Source organism: Dreissena polymorpha, chromosome 9 (genome assembly GCF_020536995.1).
Source record: "Dreissena polymorpha isolate Duluth1 chromosome 9, UMN_Dpol_1.0, whole genome shotgun sequence".
NCBI lineage: Eukaryota > Metazoa > Mollusca > Bivalvia > Myida > Dreissenidae > Dreissena > Dreissena polymorpha.
In genome coordinates, this window is record NC_068363.1 from 102,494,930 (window position 1) to 102,518,239 (window position 23,310).

The 23,310-nt window shown below is 37.2% G+C and overlaps 1 protein-coding gene across 2 annotated transcripts in view; it reads left to right on the plus strand.

The window, feature by feature from the left end:
- The window catches only part of LOC127844633 (exosome complex exonuclease RRP44-like), a 56,589-nt gene extending 33,597 nt beyond the window's left edge, over positions 1–22,992 (plus strand). Inside the window, exons 12-22 of one of the 2 annotated variants that reach the window (XM_052375039.1) lie at positions 79–180; positions 636–700; positions 2,083–2,167; positions 3,429–3,556; positions 8,314–8,400; positions 9,647–9,803; positions 14,042–14,262; positions 15,628–15,796; positions 16,664–16,822; positions 21,759–21,881; positions 22,656–22,992. In XM_052375039.1, the coding sequence (XP_052230999.1) occupies positions 79–180; positions 636–700; positions 2,083–2,167; positions 3,429–3,556; positions 8,314–8,400; positions 9,647–9,803; positions 14,042–14,262; positions 15,628–15,796; positions 16,664–16,822; positions 21,759–21,881; positions 22,656–22,733 (1,374 nt within the window). In that variant the 3' untranslated portion in view covers positions 22,734–22,992. The remainder of the gene's footprint in view (positions 1–78; positions 181–635; positions 701–2,082; positions 2,168–3,428; positions 3,557–8,313; positions 8,401–9,646; positions 9,804–14,041; positions 14,263–15,627; positions 15,797–16,663; positions 16,823–21,758; positions 21,882–22,655) is intronic. The other variant, XM_052375040.1, reaches the window with a different exon arrangement.
- Positions 22,993–23,310: the final 318 nt, after the last annotated feature.

Sequence of the window (23,310 nt, forward strand, 5' to 3'; positions counted from 1 at the left end):
GTTGACGTATTGAAGTTATGATCTGGACTGTCTACTTAGTAATCTGTATTGATATTTCACTATGTTAACTGTATACAGGTGGGTGTCCACATTGCGGACGTGAGTCACTTTATCCGTCCTGGAAATGCCTTGGACCGGGAGGCTGCCAGCAGGGGAACCACCGTCTATCTAGTTGACAAGGTAACACAGATGTTAAGTTACCCCTTTCCCCACTTAGAAGCAACTTAAATGGCTATCAGCTACCAGCAAAAAACAAAACCGTCTGTTCAGGTGTCATGCAGTTTGCTGTTCATCAGTACATTACGGTTGGAAATGAGGCCTTTTAAACTTGAATCTAGTAAACAAATACAAATTAATGTGATGTTCTAAGGGATTATAAACGGATTAAAGTGCATATCTGAGTGGTAAAAGTTTATGGCATTTTGCTTAGCCAGATTACATTTTGATTGCATGTCTTTCAGAGGAAAATAGAATTGTACATTGTGTAATAATCTTTGAAAGCACTGGATTTTGTGTGTGGATAGTTTAAGTAAAGAATGTAAAATATATACCTATGTGAATATAGAAAATTAAGATTATTTTATGTTAATATCATGATCGTTGATTTCAGTGTCTTTTGTGTGTATTTGTTTCAGAGAATTGACATGGTTCCAGAACTGCTCAGTTCCAACTTGTGTTCCCTTATATGCGATGTAGACAGGTATGAAGTCTGTCTGTCCCGCCCTGTCTCACCAACCGTACCCAGTCTTGTCCATCTATCTGTTCGTTACCTTTTGCATTAATGATTTTAAGTTTGACTTTTCATTTAATGGTTAGAGCTATACTACTCTCCCATTTGTCAGCACAATGCTCTTGTAAATCCTTTACCAATTAGATAGGTATTACTATTTAGAAGCATTTTAAGTCCCTTAGAAAGTTAAATTTAATGAACATCTTTCTTACTAGATTCAAGGCTTTTCTGGTTTTATGCTGTTTGCCATTTCCACTTTGGCTTTGGCTTTGAGTGGGAAAGGGTTATGTTTGGGTGCAATATCAATATCACAGTTTCTACTGCAGGTTTTTACTTGAAACGTTTGGCATGTATTTGTGGTCAGCTGTCTGTGAGTTCAATTCTTTCGTTCCGGAAATTAATTTCAACTTCGGCTTATTAATGTCCACTTTTTCAAAGAAAAGTCTACATATCCTACTCGCCTCAGTGTCAGTGATGTGTCCAAGTTACTGTGAAACCATTAAGCGGACTCTTAATTCTCAAGGAATTTTGTGGGTCTGCTCAACTGCAAATACAAAGTTAAAATCCAAAGTTTTTTTTCAGATATAAAAAATCCATAAATTTAAAATAGAAATACTCTATTTCAATAAACCAGAAAATTAAATTTTAGCAAAGATAAATGATTTCACAGTATGTTAAAGTTTTTGGGTAAGCAGCTAGACTTCCTTAAATGACTGAGGAATGTTATTCAATCATAAAACATTATTCTCTGTCTTGAAATGACCTCATAAGCTTGTGAGCGTAAGTTTGTTAACTTAAGTTGAAAATTGGTCAAAATTAGGGACCATTTAAAAAAAAGATTTTTGCATTAGCACTGTAAAGTTGAGACATTTATTTAAGTTAAGGGCTTTTTTTGTTCTTGATTTGCATGTACAGGTATTATACATAGAAATTTGCATATTTACCATGATAAATGCAGTTTTATTTGTTGTGTGAGCTTGTTTGTCATGAATTGATTGACGGATATCAACAAAAAAATTGGCCAAGTTTGGTCACTCTAAGACTAGTTCAAAATTGGTTAAAATTTAGGGCCTTATGTTACATATAAGCAATATACTCATGTTTAGCTGTTCAAATTTAGATATTTTAATCTAGTTCATATGTTGATATATTTTATCAAGACCCTTGTGATTGTGTATGGAAGGGACAGGGTCAAGGTCAAGGTCTCTATAACTTAAAATAGCAAAATGACTTCTGCTTAAATTCTTGAGATTAAATTGGATTATTGTAAAGAAACTTTATGCATAAATACCTCAAATCAAACCCTAGCTTGATTTGTACCAATCAGGAATAAACATAATTTTTACTTTCAGGTTTGCGTTCACTGTTATTTGGGAGATGACCCAGACAGCAGACATTGTCAAGACTTCATTTATGAAGAGTGTTATTCAGTCAAGGGTAATTATTTATGTTATTTGAATTCCCCCCTCCTCCCTCCATTCAAAATGGATAGGTGTTTGGTGTACTTGTAGCTGTCAATCAGGAGACCAATTTCATTTTTGCTTTCTTAGATTCATAATTATATATTTCTTCCTTAATTGATTATTTATGGCCCTTGGTTTATCAAACTTTGGTCTTTATTCGTCTTCTTTTTTCTATGTCCAAACAACAGAATGTTTGTGGGCATAATAACAAGGCCAAGGTTTACAATTGTCAAAACTATTAGGAACTTGTTTTATTAACTAAAATCTAACTTACTAACAGTTTCCATTATCATTTTGAACCAGTTTTTACCCAATCAGAAACAGTTTTCATGAAAACGTGAATAATGAAAGCATATCTGCCAAGTATAATGCATAACCAAATCACCTCAGCAATAATTGAGTTATGGCCCTTGTAACCAAATCACCTCAGCAATAATTGAGTTATGTGCATAACCAAATCACCTCAGCAATAATTGAGTTATGGCCCTTGAAATCACCGCAGCAATAATTGAGTTATGGCCCTTGAAATCACCTTAGCAATAAATGAGTTATGGCCCTTGAAATCACCTCAGCAATAATTGAGTTATGTGCATAACCAAATCACCTCAGCAATTATTGAGTTATGGCCCTTGAAATCACCTGAGCAATAATTGAGTTATGGCCCTTGAAATCACCTCAGCAATAATTGAGTTATGTGCATAACCAAATCACCTCAGCAATTATTGAGTTATGGCCCTTGAAATCACCTCAGCAATAATTGAGTTATGGCTCTTGAAATCACCTCAGCAATAATTGAGTTATGTGCATAACCAAATCACCTCAGCAATAATTGAGTTATGGCCCTTGAAATCACCTCAGCAATAATTGAGTTATGGCCCTTAAAATCACCCCAGCAATAATTTAGTTATGACCTTTGAAATCACTTCAGCAATAATTGAGTTATGGCCCTTGAATGAGCCTCATTCTGGAAAATAAGGCGTATAAAAGGTGCATTAAGTGTCATCCCAGATTAGCCTGTGCCGTCTGCACTGGCTGATCTGAGGCATCACTTTCCACCAGAACTGGATTTAAGGAGCTTCTTAGTTCAAACAAAAAATACAATAACAGTGGAAAGTGTCGTCAAAGATTAGCCTGTGCGGACTTCACAGTCTTATCTGGGATGACATTTTACACACAGGCATGAAGCCCAGTTTCCCCAGAGCAAGGTTATTATTAACTCTTTCATCGTTTGTTAGGCCTCGTTGACCTATGGTGAGGCACAGATGATCATCGACGATCCAAAACGAAATGACGAGATAGCTAGAAGCCTTCGGGGATTGAACCGTCTGGCCAAGATAATGAAACAGCGCCGCATAGATAAAGGGTATGGAACCATAATTGCATGCTTGTGTCGAACTTAGTGGGCGAATTCTCATCCATTCTTATATTGTTATAGTAATATTGCATCTTCAGTATGTTCATGTATTTTTAGCTCACCTGAGCAGAACATGCTCATGGTGAGCTTTTGGGATCGCCATTTGTCCGTCGTCCGTCGTGCGTGCATCGTCAACATTTTGCCTTGTGAACACTCTAGAAGCCACATTTCTTGTGTGATCTTCATGAAACTTGGTCAGAACATTTGTCCTAATGATACCTCGACTGATTTCAAAACTGGGTCATGCTGGGTCAAAAACTAGGTCACTAGGTCAAAAAAAAGAAAAACTTGTGAACACTGGTAGAAGTCACATTTGATGCCCAATCTTCATGTAACTTTGTCAAAATGTTGTCTTAATGATATGTTGGTTGAGTTCAAAAATTGTTCCGGTCCATTGAAAAACATGGCCGCCAGGGGGCGGGGCAGTATCCCTTATATGGCTATAGATAAACCTTGTGAACACTCTAGAAGTCACAATTTTTGCCCAATCATCATGAAACTAAGTCAAAAGATTGGTTTCATTGATATCTCGGATGAGTTTGAAAATGGTCTAGATGTGAAAAAACATGGCCGCCAGGGGGCTGGGCAGTTTTCTCTACATGTGTTTAGTGAAAACATGTAAACACTCTAGAAGTCACATTATTGGTCCAATCGTCATGAAATTTGGTCAGAACATATGTCTACTGGATGCGACGGTTGAGTTGGAAAATGGTTTGGATCGGTAAAAAACATGGCGTCCAGGGGGGGCAGTCTTTTTCCTTATGTTTTTGCTTAAACATCATGAAATTTGGTCAAAACATTGGTTATGTGGATATCTCGGACGAGTTCAAAAATGGTTGTGATCATTTGAAAAACATGGCCGCCAGGGGGTGGGCCAGTTTTCTCTATATGTATATAGTGAAAACATGTTAACAGTCTATAAGACACATTTTTTGCCCAATCTTTATGAAATTTGGTCAGCACATTTGTTTCCTTGATACAACGGTTGAGTTCAAAAATGGTTCAGATTGGTAAAAAAACATGGCCACCAGGGGGAAGGGTCTTTTTCCTTATATTTATATAGTAAAAAAAAGCTAGTGAACACTCTAGAAGTCACATTTATTGTCAAATCATCATGAAACATGGTCAAAACATTGGTTTTATGGATATCTTGTAATGATTTCTAGGCAGAGTTCCATGGCTTTAAATGGCTTTATAGTGTAACCTTGTTTACACTCTACTAAGAAATTACCAATGTACATGTACACGTTGAATGAAATTTATGCATATTATGATATTCATGATCTCCATGCATTCATCTGAATATTAATTCTGCCGATAAGATATACAGTTAAATTGCCAATTTTTAATGTCCCCCACTATGGCAAGCGGTTCGACGCATAATCCCAAGAAACTAGGTTTCTCATGAGAACCTAGGTTCTCAGAATGAGAACCTAGGTTCTTGCTTGAAGATTGCACATGGCTTCAAGAACCCAAGTTTTCAAATGAGAACCTAGGTTCTCATTTGAAAACCTAGGTTCTCACGAGAACCTAGGTTCTCATTTAAAAACCTAGGTTCTCATGAGAACCTAGGTTCTCAGAATGAGAACCTAGGTTCTCAGAATGAGAACCTAGGTTCTCAGAATGAGAACCTAGGTTTTCATGAAAAACCTAGTTTCTTGGAATTATGCATCGAACTGCTTGCCATATCCGTGGTTTTCATTTGGGAACCATAGGTTCTCTGAGAACCTAGATTCTCTGAGAACCTAGGTTTTCAGAGAACCTAGGTTCTCGTGAGAACCTAGATTATCAATATGAGAACCTAGGTTCTCATGGAACCTAGGTTCTCATGAGAACCTAGGTTCTCTGAAAACCTAGGTTCTCTGAAAACCTAGGTTCTCTGAAAACCTAGGTTCTCTGAAAACCTAGGTTCTCAGAAAACCTAGGTTCTCTGAGAACCTAGGTTCTCATGAGAACCTAGGTTCCATGAGAACCTAGGCTCTCAGAGAACCTAGGTTTTCAGAAATACGCTTCGGACGGCGTTAACATGCTCGTTTGAAATACAGGACACTTATTATTCAGGGCGCAGGATCAATGGGGTTCATATAAGATTACACACGGGCTGGACAGAATGAAAATACGCTGTTAAGAACTCTTTTTTTGCAGATATCTCAAGTTATTGAAATATGTTTGCAAAGGATTTAGTGCATAAGTTTTTCTTGCAGTGTTGCCGATATCTTACGATTGAATAATACACTATTACACATTACCAATAGAGATAAAACTTTTATTTATACCATAATGATTGCTTATTATATCACAGACATACTTAAAATACAAAACTGTACCGTACAGTCGTTAGAGTTCCGAACAAGGGAACTGAATATCTGAAACTCATTTAATGCTGTAACAATGTATTATGTAACGATTGATCTGAATTTGTTTCATTTTTTAGTCTCAAAATAATATTTACAATTAAAGATGTATTTCATAAACAGTTTAATTTTTCATTAACGCGTTCAGACCAATGTCGACCGATTACTTTACTAATTTCTTTCCTCAAGTTTCGTTGAATATTACTTTGCATTGTCTGAACATTGTTCCAAAAATGTTCTTTGGGAGTAACATTCACGGTTTCACGCCTATTTCTTATCATTTTACACATATGCCGCCAGCGTGTACCAAGCAATGGGAGACAACTGGAGGTTAATTATGGCAAGCGGTTCGACGCATAATCCCAAGAAACTAGGTTTCTCATGAGAACCAAGGTTCTCATGAGAACCTAGGTTCTCATGATAAACTAGGTTTATGAAATCCCAAGAAACCAGGTTTCTCATGAGAACCTAGGTTTTCATGAGAACCTAGATTCTCATGAGAAACTAGGTTTATGAAATCTCAAGAAACCAGGTTTCTCATGAGAACCTAGGTTCCCATGAGAACCTAGGTTTGCATGAGAACCTAGGTTCTCATTTGAAAACCTTAGTTTACGCTTGAGAACCTAGGTTCTCATGAGAAACTAGGTTTTTAATGAGAATCTAGGTTCTCATAGACACATAGAACTTGGGTTCTCATGAGAACCTAGGTTCTCATTCTGAGAACTTAAGTTCTCATTTGGTATCCTAGGTTTTCACAAGAACCTAGGTTCTCATTTGAAAACCTAGGTTCTCATGAGAACCTAGGTTCTCATTTGAAAACCTAGGTTCTCATGAGAACCTAGGTTCTCATTCTGAGAACCTAGGCTCTCATTCTGAGAACCTAGGTTCTCATGAGAAACCTAGTTTCTTGGGATTATGCGTCGAACCGCTTGCCATACCCCACTATAGTAGTGGGGGACATATTGTTTTTGCCCTGTCTGTTGGTCTGTTGGTCTGTTGGTTGGTTGGTCTGTTGGTTGGTTTGCACCAACTTTAACATTTGCAATAACTTTTGCAATATTGAAGATAGCAACTTGATATTTGGCAATATATGTGGCCAAAATCGCTCATTTTATGAGTACTTTTTCAATATTGAAGATAGCAACTTGATATTTGGCATGCATGTGTATCTCATGAAGCTGCACATTTTGAGTGGTGAAAGGTCAAGGTCAAGGTCATCCTTCAAGGTCAGAGGTCAAATATATGTGGCCCAAATCGTTAATTTTATGAATACTTTTGCAATATTGAAGATAGCAACTTGATATTTGGCATGCATGTGTAGCTCATGGAGCTGCACATTTTTAGTGGTGAAAGGTCAAGGTCAAGGTCATCCTTCGAGGTCAAATATATGGGTCAAAGTTTCTCATGTAATGTCACTTCTGCAATATTGAAGCTAGCAATTTTATATTTGAAATGCATGTGTATCTCATGGAGCTGCACATTTTGAGTGGTGAAGGGTCAAGGTCAAGGTCATCCTACAAGGTCAAACATCATATAGGGGGACATTGTGTTTTACAAACGCATCTTGTTTATTATTTATTTTTGTTTCTTTCTGAAGAGGATTTTTATGTTGATGATTGGTTGGGGATGAAGTGCAACAAACCCTTATCAAATATTCTCAAAATTTTAAGTAGTAATATTGATTTCACAGAAAATTGCCTAGGGGAGAAACAACTGTATATCGCTCCATTGGTACAAAAAGGTACCATGTGCCTTCTAATTTCAATGTGACATGGTACCTTTTTGCACCAAGGGGGCGATATAATTTGAATTGTGTTTGACCTCAAATCATAAATGTATGGCTTGTCAGGAATGCACTCTTATTTCTCCATTGATCCCATTCATCTACCTGCTTATCAGCAACTAATTAATTCTCCATTGACTGTGTCTAAACTGTTAATGTGATGTAACAGGCTTGCAGCTTTGAACTCCACCTTCCCAGATTAGTTTAGTTCCTTTGGGTCTCAGGTGAGCGCCTTAGGGCCCATGGCCCTCTTGTTATATTGTGTATTATAAGAGTTTTTAGTATATTCTTTTGATTTTTAGTAACTTGTTTTACATACAATGATATACAATGTGCATATGAAGTTTTGCCTTTACAAAGGATGTTTCCAATTAAAAATATGATGGTATTGGGTGCAAAAAACTGAACAAGACATACTCAAAAAACAAGTATGGGCAGCTTTTTTCAAAATGTTAATAATCCTGCTTGTCATGTTGTTGTTGTTTGGTCAATTATTATAACTAAGCTGAAGTGTTCTTCAGTTTTGAAGTAACCTTTAGAAGTTCAGAAAGCTGTTGTTTCTCATTTAGAGCCTTGACGTTGGCTTCTCCGGAGATAAGGTTCCACATTGACAGCGAGACACATGACCCAATAGACGTCCAAGCTAAACAACTGTTGTATGTATTCGAAGACTGCTGGAAACAGCTCTGTGACCATGAATATGACTATTTTAATCAATACTCATCTTTTAGTTTTTTAGCTCAGCTTGTCAAAACCTTGACATTTGTCTCTAAAATCAAAGTGCTTCCACCTACAACTTTGAAATTTCATATGTAGATGCACTTTGACTAGTTCCACATGCTACACCCATTCTTGGGTCGTTAGATCAAAGGTCAAGGTCACAGTGAACTCTAAAATAAATAATCTGTCAAGCTTCGTTTATTCAAAACTGCACCCGCAGCCAAGCGTTGGCACCTGTTATGCGATGCTTTTGTCATGCTCCAGGTAGGGTGGCGTATAGCAGTTGAACTGTCCGTCAGTCAGTCCGTCCGTCCGAAAACTTTAACATTGGCCATAACTTTTGCTCTTTTGAAGATAGCAACTTGATATTAGGCATGCATGTGTATCTCATTAAGCTGCACATTTTGAGTGGTGAAAGGTCATGGTCAAGGTTATCCTTCAAGGTCAAAAGTTAAAAAAATACAATCCAAGTGAAGTAATAAGCTTTAAAAGAGAGATAATTTCTAAACCTGCCAAATGATGTATTGAAATTTTATTTCAAAGCGGCAAAATAGGGGGCATTGTGTTTCTGACTAACACATCTCTTGTGTAATTATAATTTTGGTTATACTGCAGCCTTACATTATTACTTTGTCTACCATGCTGATGTATTCTTTCTGTTATGTAAATATTTTTTGCATTTGAAGGAACTACATTTGTGGGATGAAATACATTTTAATATCACTATGAACTGAGCCTTGCTCTTGGAAAACGGGGCTTAATGCCGTTGCCTAAATTGTCATCCCAGCTCTTTTTTCGGCTCTTTTGGTATTTTTAAATCATATAATATGAAATAATTAATCATTTTTAGCGAGGCTGTTTTCGGAGAAAACCCGAAGTATTGTCATAGCCAGCTGGTCGTGTCGTCCGCCGGCGTCATGCTAAAACCTTAGCATTGGCTCTAAAATCAAAGTGCTTCCACCTACAACTTTGAAACATCATTTGTAGATGCACCTTGATGAATTCTACACGCCACACCCATTTTTAGGTCAATAGGTCAAAGGTCAAGGTCACTGTGACCTCTAAAAAAATTAATTCTGACAAGCTTTCGCAGTCGAGCGTGGCACCCGTTATGCGGTGCTCTTGTATGCAAAAATAATGATGTCAAAGCATTACATGAAGAGCTTACGTCCCATAAAACAGGGACACAAACTCGATGGTTGAGGAGTTCATGTTACTGGCCAACATCGCCACGGCCCAGAAGATTCAGGAGGAATTCCCCAACTGTGCAGTGTTACGTCGACACCCTTCGCCGCCCGTCTCCAACTTCGAACCTCTCATGAAGGCGGCGCTGTCAAAGGTACTGGGCCTGGTTGTTTTATGTGCCTGCAGCCAATTGTATAAATCTGGATAACTCTTATCAAGATGATAACTTTTTATACCATTGGTAATGGGGGCTATATAGGAGTCACTTGGTTGGTCTGTCTGTCGGTCGGTAAGTTTGTCTGTCCCAAAATCTTTTACGGGCTATAACTATGTTGCTGATTGTGAGATTTTAAAATCATTTGGCACATTTGTTCATCATCATTGGACGGTGTGTCATGCAAAAGAATTATGTCGATATCTCAAAGGTCAAGGTCACACTTTGAGTTTAAAGGTCAAAAATGGCCATAAATGAGCTTGTCGGGGCCATAACTTAACATTTATTGTGAGATTTTAAAATAATTTGGCACATTCGTTCACCATAATTAGACGCTGTGTTACGCAAAAGAATTAAGTCGATATCTCAAAGGTCAAGGTCACACTTTGAGTTCAAAGGTCAAAAATGGCCATACATGAGCTTGTCCGGGCAATAACTATGTTGTTCATTGTGAGATTTCAAAATCATTTGGCATATTTGTTCACCATCATTGGACGGTGTGTCGTGTGAAAGAATTATGTCAATATCTCCAAGGTCAAGGTCACACTTAAAGTTCAAAGGTCAAAAAAGGCCATAATTTAAATGAGCTTGTCTGGGCCATAACTATGTCATTCATTGTGAGATTTTAAAATCATTTGGCACATTTGTTCACCATCATTGGACGGTGTGTCGCACGAAAGAATTATGTTGATATCTCCAAGGTCAAGGTCACACTTTGAGTTCAAAGGTCAAAAATGGCCATATATGATAATAATTCTTAAAAATCGCCATAAATTAGATTCTCTTGTTTTGTGAAGACAGCATGCAAAATAGTCTGTGTCAATGCGGCACGTGGGGGTATACGACCAGTCTGTGACAACGCTCTAGTTGATATTCACTTTTAGGATATCATTTTGGGTTAGGAAAAGTATAAAAATAAAGATATCCAAACAGGTGCAGGTTTTGATCAAGTTATGGGTAAGATTTAGCCTAGGTATTTGACTTCAGTCATCTTTATCCAAATAAGCTTATCTTTTGGATTGTCAAAAGTTGTCCATATTTACACAGTTGCTATGGATGATCAGTTGTTGATGTACCAGTGATTATTGTGTAGCTGTTGAAATAAAACAAGTTTGAAAGAAGTATTCCACTTTGGCTTAAAAAAGGCAATTTAGATACGGTATAAGGACTATTTTTTTTATTGAAAAAATTAATATTCAACTTTAACTACGGATGCAACAGGTTATAAAAAAAAATTAACCAGTTAACTTTTTACTGTAACCAGTTATCGGTTAACTGAAATACCTTAAGTTCAAGTATACATTAAAAAATGTCATTCAAGTCATACATGTACTCCTTATAGAAATGAAATTTATTTTTAGCTCAGCTGTTTTCGGAGAAAACCCGAGGTATTGTCATAGCCAGCTCTTTGTCCGCCGTCTGCTTTCCACCGTCCCCCGTCGTCGTGCTAAAGCCTTAACATTGGCTCTTAAATCAAAGTGCTTCCACTTACAACTTTGAAACTTGATATGTAGATGCACCTTGATTAGTTCTACACGCCACACCCTTTTGGGGTCACTAGGTCCAAGGTCAAGGTCACTGTGACCTCTAAAAAAATAATCTGACAAGCTTTCATTTATTCAAAACTGCACCTGCAGCCGAGCGTGGCACCCGTTATGCGGTGCTCTTGTATAAAAATGTATTATAACATTCTATTCAATAGTTTTGTAAATGTATGTTAGATTATGTATTTATTTAAAAAGTAAAAAGTTACAATAACTTCACAGTGTTCATTTTCATGTTTGTTATGCTCCCCCAAAATTTATTTTGAGGGGAGCATATAGTCACTGCTTCGTCTGTCCGTGTGTGCGTCTGTCTGTCCGTCCGTGCACAATTTTTGTCCGGGCTATTTCTCAGCAACTAATGACCGGAATTCAATGAAACTTTATGGGAAGCTTCACTACCAAGAGGAGATGTGCATATTATCAGTGGGTTCTGGTCCGATGATTTTTCACATTTATAGCCCTTTGAAATTTTCTATAAAAAAATTCTTGTCCCCCCAACTACTGTGCCCTCAAGACGTTTCCTTTTATCTGAATATATAGTGCAATATTGTAACAAAAAAATCCTTTGGGGAGCATCACCCATCTCTGACGGTTTCTTGTTTTTGTTATGTTTTGGCCGTTTGTGTTGTTTTTTATATAAAATGAATTTTTAACGAATTGGATAAAAATATCTATTTTATCAGTGCATTCATTTAATAGCAATTTTACTAAGAATAATATTCTCAAATACTGCTAGTAACTTACATTTGTAACATACCAAACTGACCAACTTTAAAGCATTTACATAACACTAAATTTAATGAATTTTAACCAGGTTTTCCAAAGGAAAAAAATGGTTATTAGATTGGGGAATGTCGGCAGGCGGGAGGGAGGAACAAGCTGGTCCGGGCCATTACTTTGTTTTTCATTGTGAGATTTTAAAATCATTAGGCACATTTGTTCACCATCATCAGACGGTGTGTCGCGCAGAAGAATTACATCAAATCTCCAAGGTCAAGGTCGCCACAACTAAAAATAGATTTATTTTGAAACAAAGGGGGTTAATTATAAACATTAAGTTCAGTTTGAGTTGTCTCCCTTAATCAGACTTTTTTTTTTCAAATTGAAAAACTGGTTTTGTGACAGTTTTGTTTTGTTTTTTAAATAACAGTACTGTTTGATTTTTGTTTTGTCATTAGTTTAGTAATTATGCTTTCTTAACAAAAACCTGCCAAGGCCGTGGTGATAGCATCGTTGATTGCATTGATTACCTATTATTAATTATAATAATGCTTATTTCTGATCAAACAAATACCACCGTACGCACAAGTATTAAGCCCATTTTTTATGCCCCCCTTCGAAGAAGAGGGGGTATATTGTTTTGCACATGTCAGTCTGTCCGTCTGTCGGACCATCCACCAGATGGTTTCCAGATGATAACTCAAGAACGCTTAGGCATAGGATCATGAAACTTCATAGGTACATTAATCATGACTGGCAGATGACGCTATTGATTTTCAGGTCACTAGGTCAAAGGTCAAGGTCACAGTGACTCAAAATAGTAAAATGGTTTCCGGATGATAACTCAAGAATGCTTACGCCTAGGATCATGAAACGTCATAGGTACATTGACCATGACTGGCAGATGACCCCTATTGATTTTCAGGTCACTAGGTAAAAGGTCAAGGTCACAGTGACTCGAAACAGTAAAATGGTTTCCGGATGATAACTCAAGAATGCTTACGCCTAGGATCATGAAACTTCATTGGTACATTGATCATGACTGGCAGATGACCCCTATTGATGTTCAGGTCACTAGGTCAAAGGTCAAGGTCACAGTGACTCTAAACAGTAAAATGGATTCCGGATGATAGCTCAAAAATGCTTACGCCTAGGATCATGAAACTTCATAGGAACATTGATTATGACTGGCAGATGACCCCTATTGATTTTCAGGTCACTAGGTCAAAGGTCAAGGTCACAGTGACTCGAAATAGTAAAATGGTTTCTGAATCATGAAACTTAATAGGTACATTGATCATGACTGGCAGGTGACCCCTATTACGCCTAGGATCATGAAACTTCATAGGTACATTGATAATGACTGGCGGATGATCCCTATTGATTTTCAGGTCACTAGGTTAAAGGTCAAGGTCACAGTGACTCGAAATAGTAAAATGGTTTCTGAATCATGAAACTTAATAGGTACATTGATCATGACTGGCAGGTGACCCCTATTAATTTTAAGGTCACTAGTTCAAAGGTCAAGGTCACAGTGACAAAAAATCGTATTCACACAACGGCTGCCACTACAACTAACAGCCCATATGGGGGGCATGCATGTTTTACAAGTAGCCCTTGTTTTCAGAACGAGGCTTATATGAGTCTTGTTCTGAGAAAACTGGGCTTAATTCATGTGCATAAAGTGTCATCCCAGATTAGCCTGTGCAGTCTGCACAGGCTAATCAGGGACGACACTTTCTGCTTTAATGGTATTTTTAGTTTCAAGGAAGTCCCTCTTTACCAAAAATCAAGTTTAGGCGGAAAGTGTCGTCCCTGATAAGCCTGTGCGGACTGCACAGGCTAATCTGGGACAACACTTTACGCACATGCATTATGACCAGCTTTCAAAGAACAAGACACATATGATTGCAGGGATTCAAGATGAATGTGTCGAGAGGCAAGGACCTTGCTGACAGTCTCGAGACAGCCACTATTCCTGATGATCCGTACTTCAATACGATGTTGAGAATCATGACCACGCGTTGCATGATGCAGGCCGTCTACTTCTGCAGCGGAATGATTCCAGAGTCAGATTTCCTGCACTATGGATTAGCTACGGAAATTTATACACATTTTACGTCGCCCATTAGAAGGTATGTTAGGGGTTGTTTTACAGTTTTGGTCATTTGTCTGGTATCAATCAAATAGCAATGTTTCACCCTTTGCCACTTAGATGCGTATTTTGACGTGTTTGTAGTCCCTTAGAAAGTTATATCTAATTAAAGACCTTTCTTACTAGGTTCAAGTTTTAAAGGTTTCCTTTCCAACCCTTAGATACTGATGAGCAGCAAACAGCATAAAGCCTGAACAGACTGTGAGTTACTTGCAGGCTGTGCTGGTTTTATGCTGTTTGCACATAGCAATTTTCACCTTGCTTCTGAGTGGGAAAGGGTTAATAAGATTATTTTTAACTAGCATTATAATTGTTTTAATAGTATGGTGTTTGTAAATGAATTACCATATTATGAAATTAAATGTACAAGAGTTACAACTTTTCATTTTAAGATTATTAAGATTGCTGAATGCAAAACTAGTGTATTTGGCTTACACATGTTTATTAAGATTGCTGAATGCAAAACTAGTGTATTTGGCTTACACATGTTTATTAAGATTGCTGAATGCAAAACTAGTGTATTTGGCTTACACATGTTTATTAAGATTGCTGAATGCAAAACTAGTGTATTTGGCTTACACATGTTTATTAAGATTGCTGAATGCAAAACTAGTGTATTTGGCTTACACATGTTTATTAAGATTGCTGAATGCAAAATTAGTGTGTTTGGCTTACACATGTTTATTGAGATTGCTGAATGCAAAATTAGTGTATTTGGCTTACACATGTTTATTAAGATTGCTGAATGCAAAACTAGTGTATAGTGACTGTACTAGTGTATTTGCTTTAGAAATTAGCCTTCCTCTGAAAAAACTGGGTTAAATGCATATGCGTAAAGTGTCATCCCACACTGCAATATGCACAGGCTAATCAGGGACGACACATTCTGCCTAAACTTGATTTTTACTAAAAAAAGACCATCTTTTAAACAAAAATACAAAAAATTGTGGACTGCACACCTAATGTGGGACCACACTTTACGAACATGCATTTTACCCATTATTTTCTTAGAGGCTCAAACATCAAGCACCTTCACCGATTTCATGTACAGCCATCCCTTTGGTTGTCACAAATGACAGGTACCATACCAGTGAGTATCGGTGCTTACTCCTTGTACCTTGATTTGCTTGATTTACACCGCATGTGTGTAAAGTGTCTGCCCAGATAAGCCTGTGCAGTCCACAAAGACTTATCAGGGACAAAACTTTGTGCTTAAAATGGATTTAAGCGTAGAAAAACTTCATTTAAAAATTAATAATAAAAGCATAAAGTATTGTCCATGATTAGCCTGTGCTGACTGCACAGGCTAATCTGTGAAAACACTTAACGCACATGCATTTGACAGATACTCTGACATCCTGGTCCATCGCCTGTTGGCGGTGAGTATTGGGGCAGACTCTTCTTACCCCGACTTGCTGGACAAACACCGCACGCAGATTGTCTGCAACAACCTCAACTATCGCCACAAGATGGCTCAGTATGCAGGAAGAGCTTCGGTCAATCTACACACACATGTGAGCATTTCTCTTGACAACACATGCACAAATTATTCAATGTTTCTGATTGATGTAAATTTGAGAGAAAAAATGCATGATAAGAGCCACTGTAATTGCGCTTTTTTGCAGATGCTCTAAATTTTTGGGCACCCCTTTTTAGGCAAACATAATTATTTTTTGTGACTCTAAATTTTCGGAAATAGGGGTTTTGTCAATTTATGGCTGTAAATGTTTTGGCAGTATATTTTAAAGTGCTATTTTACCAGATTTCTTTTCTGGTAGGCATATCTAGTGTCACTTCCACTATCCCAAAATGAAGCCTGAGAGTGCTAATCTTGGAGTCTATATGTATGTTAGTCAGTTTGGGGTTGCGCAGCAATTTTTTTCGACATTTCTCAAGCAATTAAATTGTAACTTGAAATAGTGTCTGTCATTACCAGGATGATGTTGTAGATATGCAGGACACTCTTCATCCTCAGCAATCCTTGCATCCTTGACCCTTTCCCCCATAAGAAGCAAAGTGAAAATGGCTTTTTCAACCAGCATAAAACCAGAACAGCCTGCAAGTTTTATGCTGTTTGCTGCTAATTAGTAGCTAAGGGTTAAAAATAAAGCCTTTGAAACTTGAATTTAGTAAAAAAGATATTTAATTATATTTAACTTCCTAAGGGACTACAAGCGTGTGAAAATACGTATCTAATTGGTAAAATACGTAAGTGGTAAAGTGGTTATGTTTCAAGCTGACAAAGCTGTGTGGTGGTGGGTGGGGGGGGGGGGTATTAGTCCTGTTTGTGACATAGCTCTTGTGTGATCAATCAAGATGTATTAACATTGCTTGTATAAATTCAATTTGAAAGTTGAAGTAGTTTTTTTCTTTGCTGACAGCTCTTCTTCAAGAATCGATCTGTGGATGAAGAGGGCTACATTCTGTTTGTGCGGAAAAATGCAGTGCAGGTGCTGATTCCAAAGTACGGTCTGGAGGCTACACTCTACCTTAACTCTGAGAAGAGTAAAAAGGGACCTCCATTTATTTTTAATGAAGAGGTAAAATGCCTGTATATTTTTTTAAAAATAATCCTGTGTTAATTTTTGATATCTGTCAAGTAGTGTAATATTTAAAGTGCAGCAGCTGACAATGCCTCTTTCTTCATCTGCCACCAAGACCTTTCCAATTACAATGAATGCCTTGTGCCCTGTGTGTGAGTAAATTAGAGTTTATCTACTGGTCATCTCTGAGTCTTCAAGACTACTTATTGTGCGGACCTGCTCACCTGGTGCCCTTATATCTATTAGATTATTTAAATTGTCCTTTAAAGAGGGCCTCTTTTGGTGACTCTGAATTGCATACCAATTAGTGAGAAACTGAAAAGATCAGCTGCAGGGCCAGAAGCTTACTTGTGTGTGTCTTGATAAAATAAAACCATGCCGGATTTGTTTCAAAATGCAGTTGAAACATGTGCTTATTGAAATACAAATGTAGTGTGCAGAGGTCCTTTTTATGTCTCTCACCACTATAGTGGGGGACATATTGTTTTTGCCCTGTCTGTTGGTTTGTGTGTTTGTTTGTTTGCGTTAAACTTGAACATTTGCCATAACTTTTGCAATATTAAAGATAGCAACTTGATATTTGGCATGCATGTGTATCTCATGGAGCTGCACATTTTGAGTGGTAAAAGGTCAAGGTCATCCTACAAATTCAAAGGTCAAATATATGGCTTCAAAGCGGCGCAGTAGGGGACATTGTGTTTCTGACAAACACATCTTTTGTTTGAAATAAGCATTAATTTTTTATCCCGGCCGAAAAAAAAATCGAAGGGGATATAGTAATTGGTCCTGTCCGTCAGTCTGTCCGTCAGTCTGTCAGTGCGGCCGAAACTTTGTCCGGAGCATAACTCCAAATCTATTCAATGGATTTACTTTAAACTTAGAATATAAATAGATGGCAACTAGGAGAAGTGCAGTGACCAAGAACCATAACTATCTACCTTAATTTTAGAATTATCTCCCCTTTTATATAACTTTAAAGTACATTTTTGTCCGGAGCATAACTCTAAATATACTAATGGGATTTACTTGAAACTTGAAATATAAACAGATGGCAACTAGGAGAAGTGCAGTGACCAAGAACCACAACTCTATCTACCTTAGTTTTTGAATTATCTCCCTTTTATATAATTTTAAAGTAAATTTTTGTCCGGAGCATAACTCTAAATCTACTGAAGGGATTTACTTGAAACTTGAAATATAAACAGATGGCAAGTCAGAAAAGTGCAGTGACTAAGAACCATAACTCTATCTAACTTAGTGTTTGAATTATCTCCCCTTTTATTAACCAGGTTTTTCGAAGAAAAAAATTGGTTATTAGATTGGCGAATGTTGGCGGGCGGGCGGAACAAGCTTGTCTGGGCCATTACTCTGTTGTTCATTGTCAGATTTTAAAAATAATTTGGTACATTTGTTCACCATCATTAGGCGGTGTGTCGCTCGAAAGAATTATGTCGATATCTCAAAGTTCAAGGTCACAGTTTGAGTTTGAAGGTCAAAAATGGCCAGAAATGAGCTTGGCTGGGCCATAACTTTGTAGTTCATTGTCAGATTTTAAAATCATTTGGCACATTTGTTCACCATCATTAGACGGTGTCTCACGCGAAAGAATTACGTCGATATCTCCAAGGTCAAGGTCACAATTCAAGTTTGAAGGTGAAAAATGGCCATAAATGAGCTTGTCAAGGCCATTACTTTGTGATTCATTGTTAGATTTTAAAATCATTTGGCACATTTGTTCACCATCATTAGACGTTGTGTCGCGCGAAAGAATCACGTCGATATCTCCAAGGTCAAGGTCACAATTATAGTTGGAAGGTCAAAAATAGCAATAAATGAGCTTGTCTGGGCCATTACTATGTTATTCATTGTAACATTTTAAAATCATTAGGCACATTTGTTCACCATTATTGGACGGTGTGTAGCACGAAAGAATTACGTCGATATCTCCATGGTCAAGGTCGCCACAACTAAAAATAGATTGATTTTGAAACAACTATGTAACTATGAACAATCAGTAACAATGCATATTTTGATTCTGAGTTGTCTCTTTTTATCAGCCTTTATATGCCCCCTTCGAAGAAGAGGGGGTATATTGTTTTGCACATGTCCATCGGTCGGTCGGTCCGTCCACCAGATGGTTTCCGGATTATAACTCAAGAACGCTTAGGCCTAGGATCATGAAACTAAATAGGTACCTTGATCATGACTGGCAGATGTCCCCTATTGATTTTCAGATCACTAGGTCAAAGGTCAAGGTCACAGTGACTTGAAATAGTAAAATGGTTTCCGGATGATAACTCAAGAATGCTTAAACCTAGGATTAAGAAACTTCATATGAACATTGATCATGACTGGCAGATGAACCCTATTGATTTTCAGGTCACTAGGTCAAAGGTCAAGGTTACAGAAACTCAAAACAGTAAAAGGTTTCCGGATGATAACTCAAGAATGCTTACGTCTAGGATCATGAAACTTCATAGGAACTTTGATCATGACTGGCAGATGACCCCTATTGATTTTTTTCAGGTCACTAGGTCAAAGGTCAAGGTCACAGTGACTCGAAACAGTAAAATGGTTTCTGGATGATAACTCAAGAATGCTTACGCCTAGGATCATGAAACTTCATAGGTACATTGATCTTGACTGGCAGATGACCTGTTTCAATTTTCAGGTCACTAGGTCAAAGGTCAAGGTCACAGTGACTCGAAACAGTACAATGGTTTCCAGATGATAACTAAAGAATAAATAGGCCTAGGATCATGAAACTTCGTAGGTACATTTATCACAACTGGCAGATGACCCCTATTGATTTTCAGGTCACTAGGTCAAAGGTCAAGGTTACAGTGACAAAAAATCGTATTCACACAATGGATTCCACTACAACCGACAGCCCATATTGGGGGCATGCATGTTTTACAAACAGCCATTGTTTTCTAATTGCACTCAAGGTCAATTTTACACAATGGGGTTAACAATACACATTTTGAATTGTCTCTTTATCAGACTTTTTTTAACTGAAAACCTGGTTTTGTGACAATTTTGTCCCTTGTATAACTTTTAAAGTACATTTTTGTCCGAAGCATAACTCTAAATATACTAAAGGGATTTACTTGAAACTTGAAATATAAACAGATGGCAAGTAGGAGAAGTGCAGTGACTAAGAACCATAACTCTATCTACCTGAATTATCTCCCTTCATTTAATTTCAAAGTAAATTTTTGTCCGGAGCATAATGAATTATCTCCCTTTATTTGTTTTTACAAATATTATTCTACTCTCTAAAACAAATGTTGTCATACAAGCAAACACATTTCGGCAGGGATTTGGCACTACTGTGACAAGCGCTTGTTATGCCCCCCTTCGAAGAAGAGGGGGTATATTGCTGTGCTCATGTCGGTCTGTCAGTCAGTCTGTCGGTCCGTCCACCAGGTGGTTGTCAGACGATAAATCAAGAACGCTTGGGCCTAGGATCATGAAACTTCACAGGTACATTGATCATGACTCGCAGATGACCCCTATTGATTTTGAGGTCACTAGGTCAAAGGTCAAGGTCACGGTGACCCGAAATAGTAAAATGGTTTCCGGATGATAACTCAAGAACGCTTAGGCCTAGGATCATGAAACTTGATAGGTAGATTGATCATGACTTGCAGATGACCCCTATTGATTTTCAGGTCAAAGGTCAAGGTCACAGTGACCCGAAATAGTAAAATGGTTTCCGGATGATAACTCAAGAACGCATACGCCTATGATCATGAAACTTCATAGGTAGATTGATCATGACTCACAGATGACCCCTATTGATTTTCAGGTCACTAGGTCAAAGGTCAAGGTCACAGTGACCCGAAATAGTCAAATGGTTTCCGGATGATAACTCAAGAACGCTTAAGCCTAGGATCATGAAACTTGATAGGTAGATTGGTCATGACTCGCAGATGACCCCTATTGATTTTCAGGTCACTAGGTCAAAGGTCAAGGTCACGATGACCCGAAATTGTAAAATGGTTTCCGGATGATAATTGAAGAACGCTTATTCCTAGGATCATGAAACTTGATAGGTAGAATGATCATGACTCGCAGATGACCCCTATTGATTTTCAGGTCACTAAGTCAAAGGTCAAGGTCACGGTGACCCGAAACAGTAAAATGGTGTCCGGATGATAACTCAAGAATGCTTATGGCTAGGGATCATGAAACTTCATTGGTACATTGATCATGACTGGCAGATGACCCCTATTGATTTTCAGGTCACTAGGTCAAAGGTCAAGGTCACAGTGACAAAAAACATATTCACACGATGGCTCTCACTACAACGGAGAGCCCATATGGGGGGCATGCATGTTTTACAAACAGCCCTTGTTTTAAATAAGCATTAATTTTTGCTTTTGACATTGTGATTTTCAAGTGCAAAAACAACTTACGTACTATATATTTGATGATTTTAAAGGATTTAATGATTATCCATAATAATATGATGATAATATAAATCTATTAAACAATTGCTGTCAATAAAGGCATCACTTAATTTTTAATTTAGATTCTTTATAAACATCACTGTCTGTTATGTCCTCTTAAAATAATGTCAAGGGTGGACCTATTGTATTTAAAAGAAATGTTTTGCAGATAGCATGGTCTTGCAGTAAACTATAAACACTTCTTTGAGCTTCTAAATTTTAAAGTATTAATGCACTAAAAGTTCCGTTGTTTCACCATATTTTCTCATCGATTTTGTCACTTTTCAGGAGGCAACACAAGCTTGTGACAATGTTACTTTCAAATCACAATTTACTAATTGTTCCATTGTTTCACCACATTTTCTACATTGAATGCATCACCCAAAAGCATGTATCAAATATGACTTATCAAATCAAAATATACTAATTGTTCCATAAATATTTCCCCGCAGTTTTTCGATGCATGGTTCACTTTTCAGGAGAACACACAGGCCTGTGCAGGTGTTACACTGAAAGTGTTTGACAGAATAATTGTGCAGATAAGCATCGATCGTTCCAATGTTCAGCATCTGAAGCTTAGAATTCAGCTTGTGGAACCAGTGGTGATTATAATTATGTTTTATGTGTTTTCATTTAAGTTTAATTTCACCCATTATATTTGATGATTAACCTGGAACAAAATGTATTTTAGTTTTGCCAATTATGTTTATAGATTATCCTTGAACAAAAGGATATTTCTAATAAATTTCACGGTCATCTAAGTTTTCATTATAATTTTAATTTACCCTTTGCCTAAATGACTACTATTGAAGAAATAAAATTTCTAATATATTTCTTGGTCATCTGTGTTATTTTCTTGTTTTTAGAAGATAAGACGTCTTGGCAAACAACAAGAACCATAACTCTGTTTTCAAAATGTACAGAGTTGTTGCCCTTAAATAAGTATTCTTGTTAAAAAACACACTACATTATATAAAAAGGTTTCATATCATACTGGTACTTCATAACTACAATGATTGCTTCTTTATTGAGGAAGTTCTAAGTACTCAGACCATAACTCTTCCTTACATCAAAAAATACACGTAACATCGTGGAATGCTCGAGTGACAATGCTTGTTTTCTCATTTCTCAATTTACGTCATGTTCTATTGCACAGTTATCATGATGTGTAATGCATTGAAAAAGAAATAGTGTGGAGGAAATGATGTCCTTCTTCAAACCTTGAGCTGCAAGGTTTGATCCTCTGTAAGGGAGTATATTCAAGATATTGTCATAGATACACAGTTCAGCCATTAAACAGATGTAAGAAAGTCTCTATTAGTCTTTTTGTTGGGATTCAATAAATTTATTAGATTTTAACTATATTTTTATTATAGATTCCTGGTTTTAGCGTTCCACCAATGTCCTTAAAGCCTGACGGTGACGAGCCTCCAGCCAAAAAGAAGAAAACGTGAAATATTTCAACTCAGACCATGAAATAATTAATAATGCCATGTACGAGGCTTGCATTAACAAAATTGTAGGAGTAATTTACTTAGGATCTTTGTTTCAAAACTTCAAAAATTGCATTATGGAAGTATCAAAACTGAAGAAAAAAACATACTTAACGTGGTACTTACAACTCTAGGAAGCCAGGGATTCCAAAATTGTAAACATATTGGTAGTGTTGATTATAAACATTAAAAAATATATATATTAAAGGTCAAAAAAGCATACCACATGGAGTGAAATCATGACTAAAGCAAAATATAAGTAGTTTTTTAGCTAGGCTGTTTAGCTAGGCTGTTTTCGGGGAAAACCCGAGGTATTGTCATAGCCAGCTCATCATGCCGTCTGACATCTGTGTCGTGCTAAAACCTTGACATTTTGCTATAAAATCAAAGTATGTCAACCTACAACTTTGAAACTATATATGTAGATGCATCTTGATAAGTTGTACATGCCACACCCATTTTTGGATCACTTGGTCAAAGGTCAAGGTCACTGTGACCTCTAAAAAAAATAATTCTGACAAGCTTTCATTTATTCAAA